This window comes from Mya arenaria, chromosome 10, assembly GCF_026914265.1.
Source record: "Mya arenaria isolate MELC-2E11 chromosome 10, ASM2691426v1".
Taxonomy (NCBI): Eukaryota; Metazoa; Mollusca; class Bivalvia; order Myida; family Myidae; genus Mya; species Mya arenaria.
The window spans coordinates 38784920-38807267 of NC_069131.1; the positions used below are offsets into that span (position 1 = coordinate 38784920).

The 22348-nt window shown below is 37.0% G+C and overlaps 2 protein-coding genes across 2 annotated transcripts; both read right to left on the reverse strand.

Annotated features, from left to right (window-relative positions):
• Positions 1-3: 3 nt before the first annotated feature.
• Positions 4-3054, reverse strand: LOC128206028 (glioma pathogenesis-related protein 1-like). The gene is made up of 3 exons (XM_052908149.1): positions 1997-3054; positions 1183-1367; positions 4-595 (listed from the first exon to the last, which is right to left on the reverse strand). Exons 1-3 carry the CDS (start codon positions 2239-2241, stop codon positions 108-110), a joined length of 918 nt encoding a protein of 305 aa, XP_052764109.1. The 5' UTR covers positions 2242-3054; the 3' UTR covers positions 4-107.
• Positions 3055-4797: 1743 nt separating this feature from the next.
• LOC128207034 (neo-calmodulin-like) lies at positions 4798-21604 on the reverse strand. The gene is made up of 6 exons (XM_052909830.1): positions 21259-21604; positions 15804-15834; positions 15198-15341; positions 14185-14331; positions 12578-12676; positions 4798-7864 (listed from the first exon to the last, which is right to left on the reverse strand). The coding sequence occupies exons 1-6, from the start codon at positions 21259-21261 to the stop codon at positions 7830-7832; spliced, it is 459 nt and encodes a 152-aa protein (XP_052765790.1). The 5' UTR covers positions 21262-21604; the 3' UTR covers positions 4798-7829.
• Between the last annotated feature and the right edge of the window lie 744 nt (positions 21605-22348).

Genomic DNA, 22348 nt, shown 5'->3' on the forward strand with positions numbered 1-22348 from the left:
TCATGGTGTTATGATATTTATCCAAAACCTATATAAAACACATTTACAAACCAGTACTGACCACAAGTGATTCTAGGAATAATTAATAATGTCACCCATGTTTTTGATCAGGTCATTTCTATTTGCTCATCTGTTTTTTCAATGACGTCATCATCATTTAATTTGTTCTGGCCTCTGTCCATGATCAGTTTATTTTCATTAGCGTCATCGACGTTTTTAATGACGTCATCACTTTCAATTTCATTCTTACCTCGCGGACTACTTTCATTTGCACTAATTTCACCACGGACAGTATTGTTCTTTATATCCCTTTTGGAAAATGCATCAATATTATCCATTAAACTACCATCCGGGTTCCTGGGACTATCTGTTCTTGGCAACACGTTTCTATGGAAACACCCGTGTACATTTCCGGCGGGTGCGTAATTTGCAACAACATAGATGTTTCCCTCGTTAGATTTAGCACACGCAATTCCAAGCAATTTTGATTCTGTCCAAACTACCTGAGTGAAATATCCAGTTTTGTATGAAAATTCTGGGCTGTCGAAATTGTAATGGACGACTCCGTTATACCAGGAGCGGACTGCATCTCTGGCTGAAATAATTAGAAACTATTATTCCTATTTAGTAGTAGTAGTAGTAGTAGTAGTAGTAGTAGTAGTAGTAGTTTCTACTACTTCTACTACTACTACTACTACCACTACCACCTACATCACCACCATCACCGCCATCGCCACCATCGCTATAGCCACAGTCACTGCCACTGTAACCGCAACTACCACCACTACTACTACTACTACTACTACTACTACCATTACCACTACCACTACTACTAGTAGTACTAGTACTACTACTAATACGTCTTACTACTACTACTACTTCTATTGTACTTCTACTACTACTGCTGGTGGTGGTGGTGCTGCTGCTGCTGTTATAATTGCTGCAGCTGCTACTGTTGCTGCAGCAGCAGTAGTAATTTCTATCAAATTTCAATTTCAAATACTTATTTGTACGCTATTAGAAAATTTGGTTATAAAGAAATAAATGTTGCAGTTGCAGCCCCCCCAAAAAATATATCAATGTTTGTATTTTTAAATTATGTGCATTGACAAGTTAACTTCGAAACACAAGCATTATGAAAAAGTTAAATGAGTTGAATCTAATGAAGAGAGATCTAAGCACCTATAACTTCGTTGTTTCCATTAGATGACCAGCACATATATATGTTCTCCCCTATTTGATCCCCATTGGTCAGTTTACATTCGCTATGTATGAGCATGCCACGTTCTGCAATCTCATTGGCCCATTTCTGCGCTTGCGCTGTGAGAGGTTTTGATGGTTTCAAATCAGCGACGCCGTGTCTGGATCTAAAACAGGAATGTTACGTACGGTAGTGTGGATGCGAATGACGTTGTAATAAATAAAGGAGATATTAATATTGTAGATGTATACCGTCTCATGCAAATGGGCGTTATTCAGCGCAACAACAACAAAAATGGATTAATACAAAGAACGTTCTTGTTCAGCTGTGGGTGGTATTAAATATTTGTCTTAATTGGATCAAAGAATGATATAGCGTATCGGATTGCGAAGTATAACTAACATACCAATATATAGTGAATGGAATCAATGATGTATGACCAGTGCTCCAGCCAGGATTTAAAAAGGGCAAGGTGCTAGGTCAGAAAGGGCACTTTTGATGTGCATTTAAAGAGCCTAACGGGGCACTTGCAAGGGCCAATGTTAAATTTATTGTTTTTGTCTTGTAAATGCTTTCAATACTAAAAGTTTATTAGCTTCACTTAAGTGCCAAAATAAGTTATATTTATTATTTTGATGCTTATTTCTGAAATTGACTCTGTCAAACATAAGTTGCATATTGGATACCGCCCCAGGGACACATTAAATGTATACAATGCGTTTTTTTTCGATGTTTTACGTATGTATAATAGGGTACTACTTTTCAAAATTATGAAAGATTTATTTATAGTCCTACCTATATTCGTTATGGATCTTGACCGCTTCATCCAGAAAATCCACACCCTGTTTTTCTTTTTCCTTCATCTTAGTAACTTCACTTTTTTCCTTTCTTGAATTAACTTCCCCACCTTTTACTTCACTTGCGAGTGTGAAGTCTGGAACGACTTCCCTGTCCTTTTTAGGTTGGGAAACTTTTTGATAGCCATAATTCTTAGTCTTTGTTGAATTTGTTTCAGCTATCATTGACGCTGTACATCCCATAACTAAGTTTCGCTCAAAAGCTAGTTTTTTAGAAGATTCGCTTAAAAGCTAGTTTTAAAAAGATTCGCTCAAAAGCTAGTTCTTCTTTAGCAATAAGTTAAACGAAGATTCGCTCAAAGGCTTGTTCTTCTTTAGCAATAAGTTTAACGAAGATTCGCTCAAAAGCTAGTTATTCTTTAGCAATAAGTTGAACGAAGATTCGCTGAAAAGCTAGTTCTTCTTTAGCAATAACGAAGATTCGCTCAAAAGTTAGTTCTTCTTTAGCAATGTAATTTGTTTTATCTCTTTAAAACTGCCTTCATGCGCCTATTCAAAACCAATTGTCCATTCATCTCCTTATTCGATCAAAATAACCACAAAACAACAAAATAAACGTTCGTATCCGATGGGTTACCAGTGTAATCGTTTTTCTAACATGGCCATTGACCCAAATAGACCTACACAAGTTTTAAAGGGAATTTCTGACACATTTCATGATGACGATATTGTTATGGCTCAAAATCTTTCAAATTGAGTCACTTTACAGACATTCACTTTAGCAAAAAATGTTTGTCTTATAAAACTTCTACCTAAATGCCAGTCGATTTTCTATTGCATTATTAACGATTTTTCTGCAAATAAAATGTCTTTCAGTACACTATCAATGACTTATATGCATGTATGAGTGAACTAATTGTCGTCTTAGAAAATAGTTCTGGCAAAACTATAACTATATTTTCTGTTATTCCTACAGCACAGAGCACATTCCCAATAACTACTAAAAATATATTAAATGTTCGATTTTTTACCAAAATAAATGCTAGTCCATTCAAAACTTTTCCCACAAGCACATGCCAAACCATAACCACTACATGTATTTTATATCACAAATTGTTCAGTGCTCCGTGACAATTGAAACATGAACCCATTTTTCAAAACCTCACTACAATATTTGTTATAGATACTATTGTTTTCATTTTCATAAGTCATTTAGGGTCACTTGTACATTCGATATCTTATCATAAAAAGTGAAATATTAGATTGTTAATGGATCTTTGGTTCAAAACTTAAAATTAGGTTGTCCAGTTAGCGCAGTGGTTAGCGTACTCGCTTCAAACCTAGGTGATCTGAGTTTGGTTTGTGGTCATTAATTCGGACAAGAGTGTTTCCTACGGATTGCCGTTAGGGCCATCGCCTGTGAATGTGTTGAACTGAAACGCGGTACTCGATAGAACGATGTTTAACACGCGACAGTACGATGGTGAAAACACGACAGTACGATGGTAAAAAAATACGACCGTACGATGGCGAAAACACGACAGTACGATGGTGAAAACACGACCGTACGATGGCGAAAACACGACCGTACGATGGTGAAAACACGACCGTACGATGGTGAAAACGCGACAGTACGAAACTACAATAACGGAAACGCGATATAACGATGGTACACCGCACTGTCACCATCGTACTGTTAGGTATGCATCCTCGTACTGTCGCGTTTTCGTTATCGTATTTTCGTGAGTTCGCGTTTTCATCATCGTACTGTCGCGTTTTCGTTATCGTATTTTCGTGAGTTCGCGTTTTCATCATCGTACTATCGAGTATCGCGTCTGAGATCAACACATTCACAGGCGATGGCCCTAACGGCATTCCATAGTTTACAGCATCATTAAGCTACCGAATTCCTAATTCAAGTGAAACATACAAGTAGTGCTCCGCAACCTCTTGAAAACTAAATGAAATGAAATCTTGAGGGATTGCTTTAAAGTGAAATAGTTTCTAAATTCTTTATAGCAAACCTAGTGTCCAAGGCAACGATTCGCTTAAATTTAGTCTAGTTATGTCATCTGTAATTTTCTTGAAATGGTCGTGAATACATTTTTCACTGTCAATGGTTATTAAATGCAAACCCATTATTCCCATATAAAAGTAAAATGATTTCAATTAAAATCTTAATGGATGGAATGAGCGCAGCGAACGAGACCTTCTTAATCATAAATATTTTAATTCAGTTCATGTGTGACTTAGAATACAACCTCATTGGCTGAAACATTGTCAACGCAAAATCTGACGCGGGGATTGTGTATCGGATGAGTGGGCGCGGGCGGACTTTTAAATATCCGCGAAAGTTGAAATACTTAATGATTAAGCCTAGTACTTAATGATTGCCTGTCAGCAATATCATTGGCAGTAATGCACCAGTCAATTGTAACCACGGCCCCCAGGTCCGGGGAATATCCGGGACTTTGACTTTGGGTCCAGCAGATTCCGAGTAAAATCCCCGCCTTGCATGCGGGGACAAACTGCTGGTAAACTGCTCGCCAAATACCCCCGCACCCCGGGGTCATCCTCGGTAAATCCCATTTCCCGCTATTTTTGGCGCGAAAACAAAACCACCGCATTCACCCGGCAATGCGGGGCCACCTGGAAGGTAAAAACACGGCCCATTTCACCCGCTATCCCCGGACCTGGATGCGGGATGGCGTGGTTACAATTGACTGGTGCACAAATGTGGGTTGTATTCTAAATACATTTGAACAAAACAACTGCCAGAGTTTAAACAACTGATTTCTTCTCTTTCGTTTTATTTTCTAGTAAATCTACAAGTTATTACATATATTGCATAATCACAATACTAAATCGAAAAAATAAATGGATAATGTGCTGCAAAAACAGATATTATTAAATATCGAATCGTTAAGTATTAACAACTTCAAGTTTTGAATTTTAAATTGCCATTAAAGTGATCGTTTATTATCATATTGAAAAATGTTTTGGTAAACTGCTGATTTTTTTAAAATCTATGTTTGGTACCTTATGTACTATAAAGGGAATTTATAATGATTGGTGCCCCCACATTATTTTGTTAAACTTGTCAAACAGACATTTGTCAAACAAAATAAGCTACCTAAGTTGGTTAGGCATAAGAAGTTTCGAGAAATCAGGTCCAGATATTTTATTATTTTCTGAAATCTAGAAATAAGTTTTTACTCTATTACTCTATATATGTGAAGCAACATTTAGAGACACAGTGTATTACCTACTGAGACAGCTATCTATTTATATAAGTTTTCTTTGAATTACAACAAATGTTACAAGAAAAATGTCTAAAAAACGGTTACATTTTAAAAAAAATAATAATTGAATAATCTCTTAAAATTAAACATTCATTAAACAACGAAATAATTACGTGTTTACACAGTTTTAAATATTTACAAAATATCGGCGTATAACACATGTAAGAGGGTTGTTCTTAAAGTTCGAGAATTTAAACATAAAAAGAAAAGTGTTGTCATGAATAACAGGATTCGTACGCCTTTTTTGTACCATCAATTCAGATCAAATTGAACTTAATTTGTACCCATTTACAATCATTTTCAACAACATATGTGTTTTGAGATTTTAAAGTAAAATTCCGCCAACTTAAAGAACAACCCTCGAATGAGACATTCAAGAAACTGAAATGTACTCAAATATCATCGAACATATTAAATAAAATAAAAAGAATACAATAAGAAAAAAAACAAAAGCACTGTTAAATTCTATCACAGACAGTGTTGAGAAGGTGCTTTTAATAGAAAGGATATTTTGTACCAGAGTAGATTATAGTAACCTTGACTTTAGTTGACCTGAATCAATCTTGTATGTCATGTGACCAAACCGGAAATATTTTTAAAAACAATACCAATCGGAACACCTCGGTCATTTCCAACCGAGGACATCGCCTCGAAAACAATTTTGTTTTCGATGCAAAAAGATCAAGGTGCTCCGATTGTAAGAAAAACATGTTATAATACAAGCGACCTCATTTATTATACATATATATTAGCCGGATCGTTGTTAACTTTCAAATCGTTAATACCCTAAAAGTTTCATCGACACGCAAGTAATCAGAGGTACTTTTCACAACAGTTGAGGCAACTGATTCAGCTTTGCTTGTTGTGTTATTGGTTTTTTAAATAAAGCAGCACGTCATAAAATAGCCCAACTTTTAAAGTTAACAACGATTCCGATAACCACGTTGTTAACGTTAACAAAGTACTGAAGACTCGGCCTATTGTGTTCTGTACGTTAAGGTCCCTTCCTTCACCTGAGTGGAATGTGTGATTGTCAACATACTCGTGTCACGATAATCGTGCAATCAAAATAATTTGGATGTCAATAAAGAGGGGGTAGGAAGGGGGGGAGGGGGCACGAAATATACCTAAAATTGTGTATACAATTTGCTGAAATTAAGACCTGAAACGTTGTAAATGAAGATGTTTCTATTTGTTGTTATAGTTAATAATGGTTATAGTTTTGTTTTCAACATTACTATATTCAGGGATTCTTTCTGACGATAATTTTCGATCAATTGGTCTGAATTGGATATATGGACGATGTAGTTAATCGGATTACTTGCTATTAATAACTGACCAATAGAGTGGATGAAGTCAATGATGCATGACCCTACGATTAACTTCAGTTGATAACTGATTATTGATAATTGGGATTTATGCCAAAACCAGAGTAAGGGTTTAGACCCCTTTAATTTTTAAAATGTTTCCATATATATTTATACTCAATGTATGTCAATGTACTTCCTACAGTGTTTGGTGTAAATGTCTGAGAAAAATACTATTGTACACTATTCATACCTTAAAGGCTTCCATTAGTGATTAAAGCCTGAATCCTGGGGCAGTGGTTACGAACAGTCTCAAGTCTGAGTTCAGACTCAAGACTCATTATGGCAAAACTTCATTTCATGTAACTTTCCCTCTATCAGAGTATTGATGGTAAAATTTGTTAAAATATATTAATATTTAAATGTTTTATCTTTATGTACATACATTTTTGTAAAAGAAATGAAATAAATATGATTGTTTGTTCCTTTATAAAAATGCTTTTCTGAGTCTGAGTCTAGACTTGGACTTGAGACTGTTCGTAATCATGGCCCCTGATCGTTAGAACCCCTAAATATTGAATTAGTAATACATGTTTATTGTATAACGTAATTGTTTCGCCGCTCTTTATGTGTCTTGGCATTCATAATTTGATAGTTTGAATCTAATATTTCCAAGCCACAATAATTTAACTTGTTTTAATAAAGTGATTTAGGTTACATTTTTTTTAAATCTAAATGTGTTCTGCTATAATAAGCCGACATTATAAGTCTCTTGTCCTGAGCAACAAATTTTAACACATCATAGGCACATTTGAATATACTGTATATTCTCTTTATACAAGACAGTATTTTTTATATTTTTAGACTTTACAAGGCAAATGTATTATACAACGCAATTTAAAACATATTCTCTATAATATTATATTTGCCATACATCTTTGATATTATTTTGAAAAAGGTCCGGGTGCCAAAATGTTAATAAAGAGTTAACTAAAGAAGCGATAAATCCGTTCAATGTACAGTCACATTCGGTCTATGAAGATTTTTTTTCTTTTTTAAAAGTCAGATCTATTATCAATCACCAATTTACAGTTTGTCACATGAATGTTATTCCAAGGCATCGATGAATGAGCACATCCTGGACAGATCACTTGTTTCGATGAGATATGATGAGGCACCAGGGAGTGTACGTTTTGTGATGATCATGGAGATGAATCTCAGGCTATTTCACCGGCTTGCAAATAAATTCGACGAACTCTGAAAAGAATACATGCATGCATTAATTATGTGTGTATGTATGTTTATATGTATGTATTTCTTTAGACCTTGCGGTCAAGGATAACCCGTGAAAGTGCAAGTACTTATTTCAAACGGGGTCCTTTGTTTTTGCTGAAGAGACGGCACGCGGGAGAGACAGTGGTGGGATACAAGAAAGTCCGGGTGCTATAATCTAGCTCTTTTTCCTTGGTTCTTTTACGTAATTGGCGTAAAGCACCGATACACGGGTACAACTTTCCTGGGTTAAACACACTTTTCCAAGCACTACCCTTTAATTGCAGAGCGCCAGGCAAGGGAGGTACTTGTACCAACTGTTAACGTCTTTCGGTATGACGCGACCAGGGATCGAACCCACGATCTCTCGCTCCGTAGGTGGCCAAATTAAACTGCAGAAGTAATTTCTGAATGGAGGGGGCGTCAATGCGCGCGCCAACACCCCTTTAATCGCCCAAAAAATACGTCATACGTGCACAATTTCGGACTAGAAACAGAGTACCCCAAAACCACAACTTCCAACACTGTAAACCAAATAATTTACGGTTCTTAGAGAGGAGAACATGTCCAAAGGTATACAACTTCCAACACAGTAAACCAAATAACTTACGGTTCTAAGAGAGGAGCACAGGTATACAACTTCCAACACAGTATACCAAATAATTTACGGTTCTTAGAGAGGAGCACAGGTCCAAAGGTATACAACTTCCAACACAGTATACCAAATAATTTACGGTTCTAAGATAGGAGCACAGGTATACAACTTCCAACACAGTATACCAAATAACTTACGATTCTAAGAGAGGAGCACATGTCCAATGGTATACAACTTCCAACACAGTATACCAAATAATTTACGGTTCTAAGAGAGGAGCACAGGTCCAGTGGTATACAACTTCCAACACAGTAAACCAAATAATCTACGGTTGTAAGAGAGGAGCACAAGTCCAAAGGTATACAACTTCCAACACAGTAAACCAAATAATTTACGGTTCTAAGAGAGGAGCACATGTCCAATGGTATACAACTTCCAACACAGTAAACCAAATAATTTACGGTTCTAAGAGAGGAGCACATGTCCAAAGGTATACAACTTCCAACACAGTATACCAAATAATTTACGGTTCTTAGAGAGGAGCACAAGTCCAAAGGTATACAACTTCCAACACAGTAAACCAAATAATTTACGGTTCTTAGAGAGGAGCCCAGGTCCAAAGGTATACAACTTCCAACACAGTAAACCAAATAATTTACGGTTCTAAGATAGGAGCACAGGTATACAACTTCCAACACAGTATACCAAATAACTTACGATTCTAAGAGAGGAGCACATGTCCAATGGTATACAACTTCCAACACAGTATACCAAATAATTTACGGTTCTAAGAGAGGAGCACAGGTCCAGTGGTATACAACTTCCAACACAGTAAACCAAATAATCTACGGTTGTAAGAGAGGAGCACAAGTCCAAAGGTATACAACTTCCAACACAGTAAACCAAATAATTTACGGTTCTAAGAGAGGAGCACATGTCCAATGGTATACAACTTCCAACGCAGTTAACCAAATAATTTACGGTTCTAAGAGAGGAGCACATGTCCAAAGGTATACAACTTCCAACACAGTAAACCAAATAATTTACGGTTCTAAGAGAGGAACACAAGTCCAAAGGTATACAACTTCCAACACAGTAAACCAAATAATTTACGGTTCTTAGAGAGGAGCACATGTCCAATGGTATACAACTTCCAACACAGTAAACCAAATAATTTACGGTTCTAAGAGAGGAGCACAAGTCCAAAGGTATACAACTTCCAACACAGTAAACCAAATAATTTACGGTTTTAAGAGAGGAGCACATGTCCAAAGGTATACAACTTCCAACACAGTATACCAAATAACTTACGGTTCTAAGAGAGGAGCACATGTCCAATGGTAAACAACTTCCAACACAGTAAACCAAATAATTTACGGTTCTTAGAGAGGAGCACATGTTCAATGGTATACAACTTCCAACACAGTAAAGCACATAATTTACGGTTCTTAGAGAGGAGCACATGTCCAATGGTATACAACTTCCAACACAGTAAACCAAATAATTTACGGTTGTAAGAGAGGAGCACATGTCCAATGGTATACAACTTCCAACACAGTAAACCAAATAATTTACGGTTCTAAGAGAGGAGCACATGTCCAAAGGTATACAACTTCCAACACAGTAAACCAAATAATTTACGGTTCTAAGAGAGGAGCACATGTCCAAAGGTATACAACTTCCAACACAGTAAACCAAATAATTTACGGTTCTAAGAGAGGAGCACAAATCCAAAGGTATACAACTTCCAACACAGTAAACCAAATAATTTACGGTTCTAAGAGAGGAGCACAAGTCCAATGGTATACAACTTCCAACACAGTATACCAAATAATGTACGGTTCTAAGAGAGGAGCACAAGACCAATGGTATACAACTTCCAACACAGTATACCAAATAATTTACGGTTGTAAGAGAGGAGCACATGTCCAATGGTATACAACTTCCAACACAGTAAACCAAATAATTTACGGTTCTAAGAGAGGAGCACATGTCCAAAGGTATACAACTTCCAACACAGTAAACCAAATAATTTACGGTTCTTAGAGAGGAGCACATGTCCAAATGTATACAACTTCCAACACAGTAAACCAAATAATTTACGGTTCTTAGTGAGGAGCACATGTCCAATGGTATACAACTTCCAACACAGTAAACCAAATAATTTACGGTTCTTAGAGAGGAGCACAAGTCCAATGGTATACAACTTCCAACACAGTATACCAAATAATTTACGGTTCTTAGTGAGGAGCACATGTCCAAATGTATACAACTTCCAACACAGTAAACCAAATAATCTACGGTTCTAAGAGAGGAGCACAAGTCCAAAGGTATACAACTTCCAACACAGTAAACCAAATAATCTACGGTTCTAAGAGAGGAGCACAAGTCCAAAGGTATACAACTTCCAACACAGTAAACCAAATAATTTACGGTTCTTAGAGAGGAGCACATGTCCAAATGTATACAACTTCCAACACAGTAAACCAAATAATTTACGGTTCTAAGAGAGGAGCACATGTCCAAATGTATACAACTTCCAACACAGTAAACCAAATAATCTACGGTTCTAAGAGAGGAGCACATGTCCAAAGGTATACAACTTCCAACACAGTAAACCAAATAATCTACGGTTCTAAGAGAGGAGCACATGTCCAAATGTATACAACTTCCAACACAGTAAACCAAATAATCTACGGTTCTTAGAGAGGAGCACAAGTCCAAAGGTATACAACTTCCAACACAGTAAACCAAATAATTTACGGTTCTAAGAGAGGAGCACATGTCCAAATGTATACAACCTCCAACACAGTAAACCAAATAATCTACGGTTCTAAGAGAGGAGCACATGTCCAAATGTATACAACCTCCAACACAGTAAACCAAATAATCTACGGTTCTAAGAGAGGAGCACATGTCCAAATGTATACAACTTCCAACACAGTAAACCAAATAATCTACGGTTCTAAGAGAGGAGCACATGTCCAAATGTATACAACTTCCAACACAGTAAACCAAATAATCTACGGTTGTAAGAGAGGAGCACAAGTCCAAAGGTATACAACTTCCAACACAGTAAACCAAATAATTTACGGTTGTAAGAGAGGAGCACAAGTCCAAAGGTATACAACTTCCAACACAGTAAACCAAATAATTTACGGTTGTAGGAGAGGAGCACAAGTCCAAAGGTATACAACTTCCAACACAGTAAACCAAATAATTTACGGTTGTAAGAGAGGAGCACAAGTCCAAAGGTATACAACTTCCAACACAGTTAACCAAATAATCTACGGTTCTTAGAGAGGAGCACAAGTCCAAAGGTATACAACTTCCAACACAGTATACCAAACAATCTACGGTTGTAAGAGAGGAGCACAAGTCCAAAGGTATACAACTTCCAACACAGTTAACCAAATAATTTACGGTTCTAAGAGAGGAGCACAAGTCCAAAGGTATACAACTTCCAACACAGTAAACCAAATAATGTACGGTTGTAAGAGAGGAGCACAAGTCCAAAGGTATACAACTTCCAACACAGTATACCAAATAATCTACGGTTGTAAGAGAGGAGCACAAGTCCAAAGGTATACAACTTCCAACACAGTAAACCAAATAATTTACGGTTCTAAGAGAGGAGCACAAGTCCAAAGGTATACAACTTCCAACACAGTAAACCAAATAATGTACGGTTCTAAGAGAGGAGCACAAGTCCAAAGGTATACATGTTCCAACACAGTAAACCAAATAATTTACGGTTGTAAGAGAGGAGCACAAGTCCAAAGGTATACACCCCTGAGTTAAGCCCGCCTCTAACGGTAAGGCCTGAAGCCGCCCGTGTTAGCCCGAACATGTCTTACATTTAACTTTTATCAAACATAATGTTGATATAGGAGCCCTTCTATCAAGGAGTGATTGCACGATCAAAATTAATATATCCTTGAGATAGATTTACAAATTTTATTCTATTTCTGTCAAGCGCGTCAAGATTCAGTTGAAATTCTTGACCATGTACAAGATGCCCCCATATACTGGTGTGTTTGTTAAATTAGAAGCAAATGATCATTTATATAACTATCATATGTATATACATAATAGTAAATTACCGTTGTAGTTAATTTTTCCATCGTGGTTCGAGTCCGCGACCTTTATCATCTCTTCAATCTCGCTGTCCGACAATGTCTGCCCGCATCTTTGCATGATTGCTGAAATGAATTTGCAACAATGGTGGTGTTTAAGCTTATTTATAGTCGCACTCGGGCCTTGCCCATTCGACGAGTGCTCCGTTAAGAGTGTTAGTCATTTTAGGTTGTATACTTAGTTTTTGGAGCATAGTGCACAGACAGAATGTAAACCTTGCTAGAGCTACCCTGGTTCTTTAACGTGCAACAGTGTATAGCACTGCCACTATTTAACGTCCTTCCCGGAAGACGATTAATTAGTATTTCTTTAGTGGTGCGGTGGGAAATCGAACCTGCGACCCCTGGATTGATAGTCGAGTGTCTTATCACTAGACCACGGATCCGCCACTTTGCAACAATCATTCAACGTATTCCATTTAAAGGTAAGAACACCATTCGGAGATTCTCGGCCATTTTTATCGAAAACAACCTCGGATGTATTTGGACGGTTTACATACTCAAAAAGCGGTACGTTTAAGTCCGCTGCAAGTAGATCGCGTAGTAATTTTATTTAGCAGTTAAACTTTATGACTTTGTGGTTTAGAGGCAAAAGGCAAGGGCCCAAACTACAATGAACTAAATACAAAAATGTATAAAACAATTAACACGGCATACACAAAAACAAACACCATAAACAGAACGCCCACAAATGCAAATATCTTTGCCGAAAACATATGGGATTTATGATACCGCCTTGGAACGGTCAGTGAACACGAGTTGAACTGGAACACGAGTCTACTGTTTGTTTATTTGGCTGCATTATGGCTTGACCCCGCCGTGACGGAATAACGACTTAAATTGTGTTTAAATGCCATAAGTGACATTAGATAGAAGTGACAGCAATTCGCAGTCAAATCCAGACATTTGAAGACCTGAAGAAACAGAGTGAGATACAAGAGATCCGGGTGCGATACCCTAGCTCTTTGCGAAGAGACCTCTTGGTTCTTTAACGTGCTCGGTGTAAAGCATCGATACACGGGGTACAACTTTCCTGGGTTGAACCAGTACTGAGTACACCACTTTTCCAAGCACTACCCTTTAAATGCCGAGCGCCAGGCAAGGGAGCTACTTGTACCAGCTTTTAACGTCTTTCGGTATGACGCGGCCCGGGATCGAACCCACGACCTCCCGATCCGTAGGCAGACGCCTTAACCTTTAGGCCACGGAGACGGTCCACGAGTCTACTGGGAGCTTAAACCAGTATATATGGCCATGACCCCACACAGGTCACGATATATATAGGGTTTAAAAAAATCGAGAGAAACCCCTGTGATTTAGAGGGCAAAGGGCAAGGGCCAAGGGCTCCGATGAATTAGATACACAGTTATAACAGTTATAAACAGTTAAAACTACAAAACAAACACCACAGCAGACCACACGCATCAAAATATTTTCAATAAAATATGGGATATATGATAGTGCCTTTGAAGGGCCAGTGAAACTCGAGTCTATTGGGGGCTAAAACTAGTTTATATAGGTTATATGGCCTTGACCTCACAAAGGTCACACATCTCTCGGTTAAATAAGCATACCTCGCAATTCGCTGGCTTCAATCATCCCGTTGCCGTTCTTATCGAAGGCTTTAAATGCATTTCTGATGGCTTTTTCGTCATTCTGGTGTTTGCCTTTGTATTCCTTGAAGAATTTTATGAATTCGTCGAGTTCGAGAAAACCAGAATCTGAAAAATAGTGCAAATGACGTCATTGGTTCATATATTTAACAGTTTTTTTGCTTGTATATTTGGACATGATGAAGCCATAAAATTCACGAGTTATCTTGATAAGGTCGAGGTTGATCTTTTAAGGTTCTTTTCAAGTGGTAGTTTTAACTGTAATGCAAAACGAATATTAAACTGTGTTACAAGTATAAGTACTCGTAGACCATTTCTTCTCAAAATAAAAGCGCTGGAAGCGTTGGAAGACTGTAGGGGTGACAAGCGTGATTTAATCTTTTTTACAATTATATTCAAACCCAATCTTGAGATGTAATTGGAGTGACGAATACCCCCGAAATCCGCATGGACACAGACATGTCAATGGCAAATTATTTCTTTGAAAAGAGGCCATAACTCCGAGGTACACTGTATTTCCACTTACCATGCTTAAATAATGAGTATTATTTGATTAAAATACATTGAGTCATTTAGAAGTTACGCTGCTGACAAGTAAAAAGTAACAAAGGGCATTTTAAGTGCCTGTAGTGCCTGTAGGTTATGTGTATTGATGATTTTTTAAAAATATTATTTGCTAGTTTTATAACACTCACTGTTACATCTACTAGAGTAACTAGACTAGGGGTATATGAACATAGCTTTCATCTCGAAAATGTAAAGTTCATTAAATGTTATAATAATTATACCAAACATAAGGCATGTTTGAATCTCTAAAAGCTCTTTGACTTAGATTATATACTGGTTAACCATTACGTGAACGATCCACCACCGTCAATGTCAAATATGTTCGAACACCACCCACCCACCTTCACCCCACCCACCCACTTTATCTATTGTCTATCAATGTTGTTCACAAAACCGTAAGTACTTACTATCTGTGTCGAGCTTTTTAATAAAATCGGCAATCTCCTTGTCCGTAGGGTTAAAGTTCAGGGCCCGAAGTACCATCCCAAACTCATCCGTTGTTATTTTTTTGTCGCTGTTACTGTCAAATACGCCGAACATCTCCTCGATCTCTAAAATATAAGATTTTTTATCAATTTTCAAGTGAATTCAATGTAACGGTTTACATACAACCGATCCCCGTTGGCGTTTATTCCCAGGGACTGACGAAAATACCTCGAGCCTCGGGAAATTCGAGCCAAGCGGGATTGCTTACTTTCAGTACATTACATTCAGTTCGAGCCAACGACGAAATCGAGCCAAGCAAGTTTGAGCTGTGCTTGAAAATGTTGGACAAACCGAACTCGGGAATATTTTAAGAAAACCACTTTGATATGTTGTTGAAAAAAACCTTCAAGTTGGATATGTTGTAGGAAACTTAGCTAAGGAGAAAACGTGAGGAAAAAAGACTTCTTAGTCAGATACATTCTACGAAAACTGCAACTGAAAATAATTGTGAACACAAATCTCAGGGAAATGTAAGGAAAACTACTCGCGCATTACTCAGGAAAAAAAACTGTATGAAAAGCACTTACGCTGTTCATCATATGTGGGCTGCATCCCCGACTGGAAATAAAGCAAAGAAAGAAAATGTGATCAAATCGTCATTGGGCACATGTTTCGGTCAGAGACCACTAGATATGTTTCATGTATATTCTATTGTCTATTGACTAATTTGCATGCGAACTAACACTGATTTCTAGTGTTTCACGACCCCAAAACCTTCAATGGGATGAAAGTTTCACAAGTGTATTAAAACACTAAACAACGTAAGAAGAAAAGTAACGTTTCTTATAAGAGAAATAAAATTGATTGAACGTAGCCTCTATGTTTTCGATACGATGACCACATCCCGTGTACGAGTACAAACAATGCGATCATTCGCAACGCCTCGGCCATTTTTATCGAAAACAACCTCGTATGTATATGGACAGTTAACAATGTCAGAAATCGGTACAATTTAACAACGCTGCAAGTAAATCGCGTAGTTATTTCAACTTAGCAGTTAAACTGAATCACTTTACTCTTGGGAATCTTAATTATGTTTACAATAATACACTTCACAGGCAATCAATTAGACTTAGATCAACAAATACAAGCTAACACACTACATTTAATTAATACTATTATTCAAAAGTTTACGAACTACTTCTAATGGTGTACCGGCATACATTCGAGGTTGTTTTCGATAAAAATGACCGAAGAATTCCGAACGCAATGCGATAAAATGCATTCGGAACTCCTCGGCTATTTTCCATCGAAAACAACCTCGTATGTTTGCCGGTACACCAGTAGAAGTAGTTCGTAAGATTTTTAATCATAGTATTAATTAATTGAAGTGTTTTGACGTATATTTTAAAGTCTAAATTGATTGCCATTGGGGTGTATTTAAATATTGCAAACATAATTAAGATTCCCAAGAGTTAAGTCATTCAGTTTAACTGCTAAATTGAAATTACTACGCGATCTACTTGCAGCGTAGTTAAAGTTACCCATTTCTGACATTGTTTACCGTCCAATTATATACATCCTAGCTTGTTTTCGATAGAAAATGGCCGAGGAGTCCCGAATGATCAATGCGATAAAATGCATTCGAAATGAAGTGTATTATTGCATAAAAATGTATTCCCAAGAGTGAAGTCAATTTAAATTTAAATGTATGTTCTCTCTAACAGACGCTTTACAGAATTATTAATAATGCATCGTTGCATACCACCCCGTTACTCTTCATTGACTAAGGCATTCTCATGTAAATAATTCAGTCATATGATTTGAAGCTAATTTAAGTCGAGATCAGAATACAATTTTAATTAAAGTTTCGCCAGAAAACGTACGTGGGTAAGATATCAAGTCAATTTGTTGACAAAGGTATATTTTGAAATCGATTGATTTTTATATTGAACTTGTCTGAGGCGTTCATGACTACCAAGGACAAAGTCGAGTTCAAGTTATATAACGTTCTATAAAGCTGCACTCTCACAGATTGAACGTTTTGACAACTTTTTATTTTTTGTCTTGGAAAGAGCCAATTTTTGCGAAAATCCATGGAAACCAGTGATATAAGACTGCTGACAAAAAATTAGATCACAGATTTTCAAAAATTGGCTCGTTCCAAGACAAAAAATAAAAAAAAGTGGTAAAAACGTTAAATCTGTGAGAGAGAAATTTTAAGTATTCATCCCTGTAAAAACAGAATGGTTATAGAAGATTATGCGTTGTCTATACCGTCTTTGGAACACCAAGGCCGAACCATTCTATGAATGGTGTCCGACGGGGGTCGGGAAAAGGTATGCATGGTTGAGGCCGCTTTCATTTCATGTGTGTGCGGCTTTGAAATTTGATTGATATTCAGACTAGTTTGGAAGGAATATGTGATACGGAGTTGCTAGATCACCGTGGGGTGACTGATAGGTGAGCGATTCAGAGCCTTAATGGTACTCTTGGGAAAAAATCATATTTAAATATACTCCGACACATAAATGCTAGAACAGTGCATGATCATTGACAAAACGTGCAATTTGGTCGAGTCATAAATCCCAAATCGCCAATCGGAACACCTCGGCCAGTATCCCAACAGGATTTGTCTATCCCGAAGCTTGCCGGAGATGACCGAGTTGTTACGATTGCCAACTCGCCTGTAACTATTATGTGTACTGTTTCCATGGTTTCAGGACATTTGGGACTCAATCAAGTGCATGTCTTGTTAATGTTTATGCATTTCTAGTTTTGATTCATAAGGTTTAGTTAATATGAAGGCCCTAAATCGTTCACCTATCCTCAAATCTCTATGTGCTAGATTATTTGTTTAACGTTCCTTATTTATGTTGCGTCTGTTTTTCATTAGACTACAACACTTTTAGCGTAAATTCTTGCATACCGGACGTGTGTTTCCGATCATGTGACCAGTGCTGGAAAACCCCGTCTTGCACCCCCATGTAAGATGAGTTTATTACAAGTATATTATGCCATTTCAATAAAGCGCAATCAAATATATAAGTATGCAATACTTTTAATACAAATTGAAAATAAATAATCGTAAAAACGCGATTTTTAGAGGAACTATTTGACGTCAATAGTAATTTAAAAATTACTAAGACGTCACTGTACAACGCCGCACGCGCTTTTTGGTGAACTGTTCAAAAGGGCGTTTTCTAAACGTCAGTATTTCCACAAAGTGATTATTTATCATATGCAAGAAAAATGTCAATCATGTTTTTCAGGTCAGGATCGAAAAATCCGACCTTCGGGCATGCTGCGTTACCGGCTTATGCGCGTGCCCTCGCGTGCCATTTTTCTATCCGTACCGGAAACACAATCATGATAGATACTTATATTTGAATCATGCTCTTCGCTTGTATGGAATGCTCGGAACTTCTAAGGAATGACACAGAACCATGCTCCGGACATGTTCCGCGCGCCCAGTTGTTGATGTTATGGTGACCATGAGAAGAAATAGTCTGAACGCTCTCTATAGCCAACAGATACGATTCACGTACTTCTAGTTGAGTTAAAGCACAAGTAATAAGCATTAACGCCATCCACAAAACTATATCGGTCTACATTTCCATAAATATTAATCAATATCATCGTCCACGAAAATATACCGGTCTACGATTCCATAAATATTAAACAATATCATCGTCCACAAAAATATACCGGTCTACGATTCCATAAATATTAAACAATATCAGCGTCCACAAAAATATACCGGTCTACGATTCCATAAATATTAAACAATATCAGCGTCCACAAAAATATACCGGTCTACGATTCCATAAATATTAAACAATATCAGCGTCCACAAAAATATACCGGTCTACGATTCCATAAATATTATACAATATCATCGTCCACAAAAATATACCGGTCTACAATTCCATAAATATTAAACAATATCATCGTCCACAAAAATATACCAGTCTACGATTCCATAAATATTAAACATAAAGATATCTTTTATAATTGTTATCAAGATCGATTGATTAAATATTTACATTGGAGTCAATTGTCATGTTTCATACCACAAGTACATACAAATATTGAGCTTTAGAACAATTCTTTTGTTTACAATTTTGAAAATCAGGTCAACGGTATTGTTGGTACCAAACTTAAGGACATTGATCTTTACATTGCCAAACAAAAGGCATTTAGCTCTAAATGTGAAATTATATTATTTTCGGGGCATCCCGCCACCCGGGATGAAAACACTACATGAAGTATGAAGTTTGTTCAAAATGTCCACAAAAAAAAATCATTTGAAAGACATAAATAACAAGTTGTGGTTTACCTCACCCCCTTCAACCACCCTTAGTTTAAACGTTATTTTTTAAACAACGATTGTGAAGGAAGCTGTATTTCGTTGAATCGATGTTGCGCGAGACTTGGTCTTGCGATGTAGGGGTAACCGGAGAACCCGGAGATAATTCACTGGTCCGGCTTGGTCACACACCAAACTCACATGTGCTATTATTAAACCGAACAACCCACCACCTTTGTCGAATACGACTAATCTATGGCAAGATTAAATGCTAAATTTGGAGTTTCTACGAAACGAGTAGCGCTCTTTTGACGCCCGCATACTCTTTTTTTCTTTAAACCCTGAATATCGCGCACCATAAGGGGGTTTCAGGCCTCTAGAATGGTGTGAGTGTCACAGTGTGGAACGATGCATATTGTAACGAACAGCGCCATTGTAGAACTACCATTAATTAAATATCCACTTATGGAATGCTGCGGCTTATTAAATATTTTATTTGTACATGATCGATAGTGCATGAAGCCGTTACGAGACGACTTTATAGCAGCAATTATAAGGTCAGGACAATCGGCGGGGGGGGGGGGGGGGGCAACAAGTACTACTCCAATCCCTGGAGTAAAGAAATTTGTCAAAATCCCTGGGGTCGTATGGTAAACCAAAGAGTTCAAAATTTCTTGAAACACGGCCAAGTCTATTTTTTATTTGGCTGTCTCATTTGGGCCTGTCAAAAAACCAAATGTCTGGAATAACCCCACAAATACATTCCCTTATTTGCCCCTCTAACGCCCCCCCCCCCCCTCCTCACAACCACCGGGGCCACATTGATAGGTAAACACACGTTTTCCGTCCGCATAAGGATGCTAAGCAGTTTTACATGTACATTATCACTAGCGGTTCCGGAGAGGGGGCGCCCCCCCCCCCCATTAAGTCGTCTATGTTTACTTTTAATTGCAATATAAGTGAATAATGTAATTAAATACACCCAAACGCATCATTTCGGACTAGAAATTGTTAAAATCTTCGTGGGTAGTACCTCCTGTCCCCCCCCCGCCCTACCAACTTTTTAACCAAATAAATTTCGGTTGGGAGGGTGGAACGGGGGGCCGCTAATGATTGATATCGTTTGTGAGCATCGTGTATCTTTAATGTAAGCAAACCCATTCCAATGAATGATACTAACTTACTAAGCAACAAATGGCATTGAAACTTAAAACATTATTCGACGGATAGGCTCTATTTTGAGAAAACCTTTAAGATGCACTCTCACAGACTGATCGTTCTTGACAACTTTCGTATTATTCTTCTTTGAAATGAGTCAACTTTTGCGTAAATGTCTGGAAACCAGTGATATAACACTGCTGACAAAAGATCAGATCAGCGTTTATATTTACGTTCGAGATTTGATGTTTTATTGCTAAAGCGTTACTAACGCTTAAAGAAAAATAAAAAGCTGCAGTTTACCAAACAAGTGAGATCTGTTCTATTGTGGATTACCTTATATAAATGAATTGAAGGAATGAATGCCAAAATCAGCCGATTCCGAGACATACAAGTGTAAAAATTGACACTCCGTGAGAGTGCAGCTTTAAAGCGTATATAGTGAACGTTTATCATTTGAACTAGGTAATGGATATACATGTATGGACAAGAAACTCAAAAAGTTATATGGCAATTTTACATCCTAAAAGAAATCTTACGAACCATCAAGAGAAAGCGCTACTCCATATACGTACCATTTTGTCCAAAATGTATGTATTTCCTCTGCGAAAACAGTTAGAGTAATCCAGAAAAATGTATATTGTTTATCTTCACAATACCGAACCTTAAGCTAGAAACGAGCTGTCTTAAAACAGTTAGTACAATTATATTCCACCAAGTTAAAAGGATTTTAAAACAAAACTCTTTGAACGCAAATTATGCTTTTAAACGATGTTTTTAATTTTAAGAAGAATCAAGATTTAGAACATGAAAACTGAATAACAAATGTAGTCCATAATGTAAACAAAGGTTTATTATGCCGAGTTACGGTCGATATTCTGGATAGTCAAACGCTTTAAGCCCCGTTCCAATCCTCTTCAATGACTTTATATTGATCCACACTGTCGCTGCTTATACTGTAATAATAAACCGCAGTAGATATTGGAGAACGATTTTAAAATAAGGCGTTAAAAATAATGTTTGTTTCTGGTTTTCCGACCTGCCCTATTCTATGACCCGGCCCAAGACGTTTTGAGAAACATGCTTTTCAATTGCTTGATTTTTTTTCTTTTAAAAGTGAGTGTATTTGGCTTTTAAAGCTGCACTCTCCAAGATTTACCGTTTTTACAACTGTTTTTATTTTTTTTGCCTTGGACTGAGCAAATTTGTGCATACATATCTGCAAACAAGTGCTAAAAGACTGTTGACAAAAAATTAGATCGCATTTTTTTTCATATTTCAGTTTGAAAATTAATGTTTTATGGCTAAAAGCGATACTAACGGTTTAAGAAAAATGCATAAAACATCAATTTTTAACTTAAATATAAAAATCTCTTATATGATTGGTTTACATCATTTTCGCATAAATTGGCTCGTTCAAAGACAAAAAATAAAACAAGTTGTCAAAATCTTCAAGGTGTAAGAGTGCAGGTTTAACAATACAAATGATTTTAATACTGATTGTATAGATAATCCTAGGCATACACTTTTGGGTAAGAGTACATTTTAAACAATTTCCTCATAAAAAAAAATTCCGACCTCCCAATCAGATTTGTTTTGGCATGAAACAAGAAACAAACATTTTATTTTTACGCCTATTTATGATTCTCACGATAAATTAGACTT

Coding starts and splice junctions, on each gene's coding strand:
- LOC128207034 (XM_052909830.1), bottom strand. Junction 15,342..15,803: donor GCCCACATATGATGAACAGC/GTAAGTGCTTTT, acceptor CTTATATTTTAG/AGATCGAGGAGATGTTCGGC. Junction 7,865..12,577: donor TGGAAAAATTAACTACAACG/GTAATTTACTAT, acceptor TATTCTTTTCAG/AGTTCGTCGAATTTATTTGC.
- LOC128206028 (XM_052908149.1), bottom strand. CDS start 2,241: ATGGGATGTACAGCGTCAATGATAGCTGAAACAAATTCAACAAAGACT. Junction 1,368..1,996: donor AAGATCCATAACGAATATAG/GTAGGACTATAA, acceptor TTCCTGTTTTAG/ATCCAGACACGGCGTCGCTG. Junction 596..1,182: donor TGGAAACAACGAAGTTATAG/GTGCTTAGATCT, acceptor TAATTATTTCAG/CCAGAGATGCAGTCCGCTCC.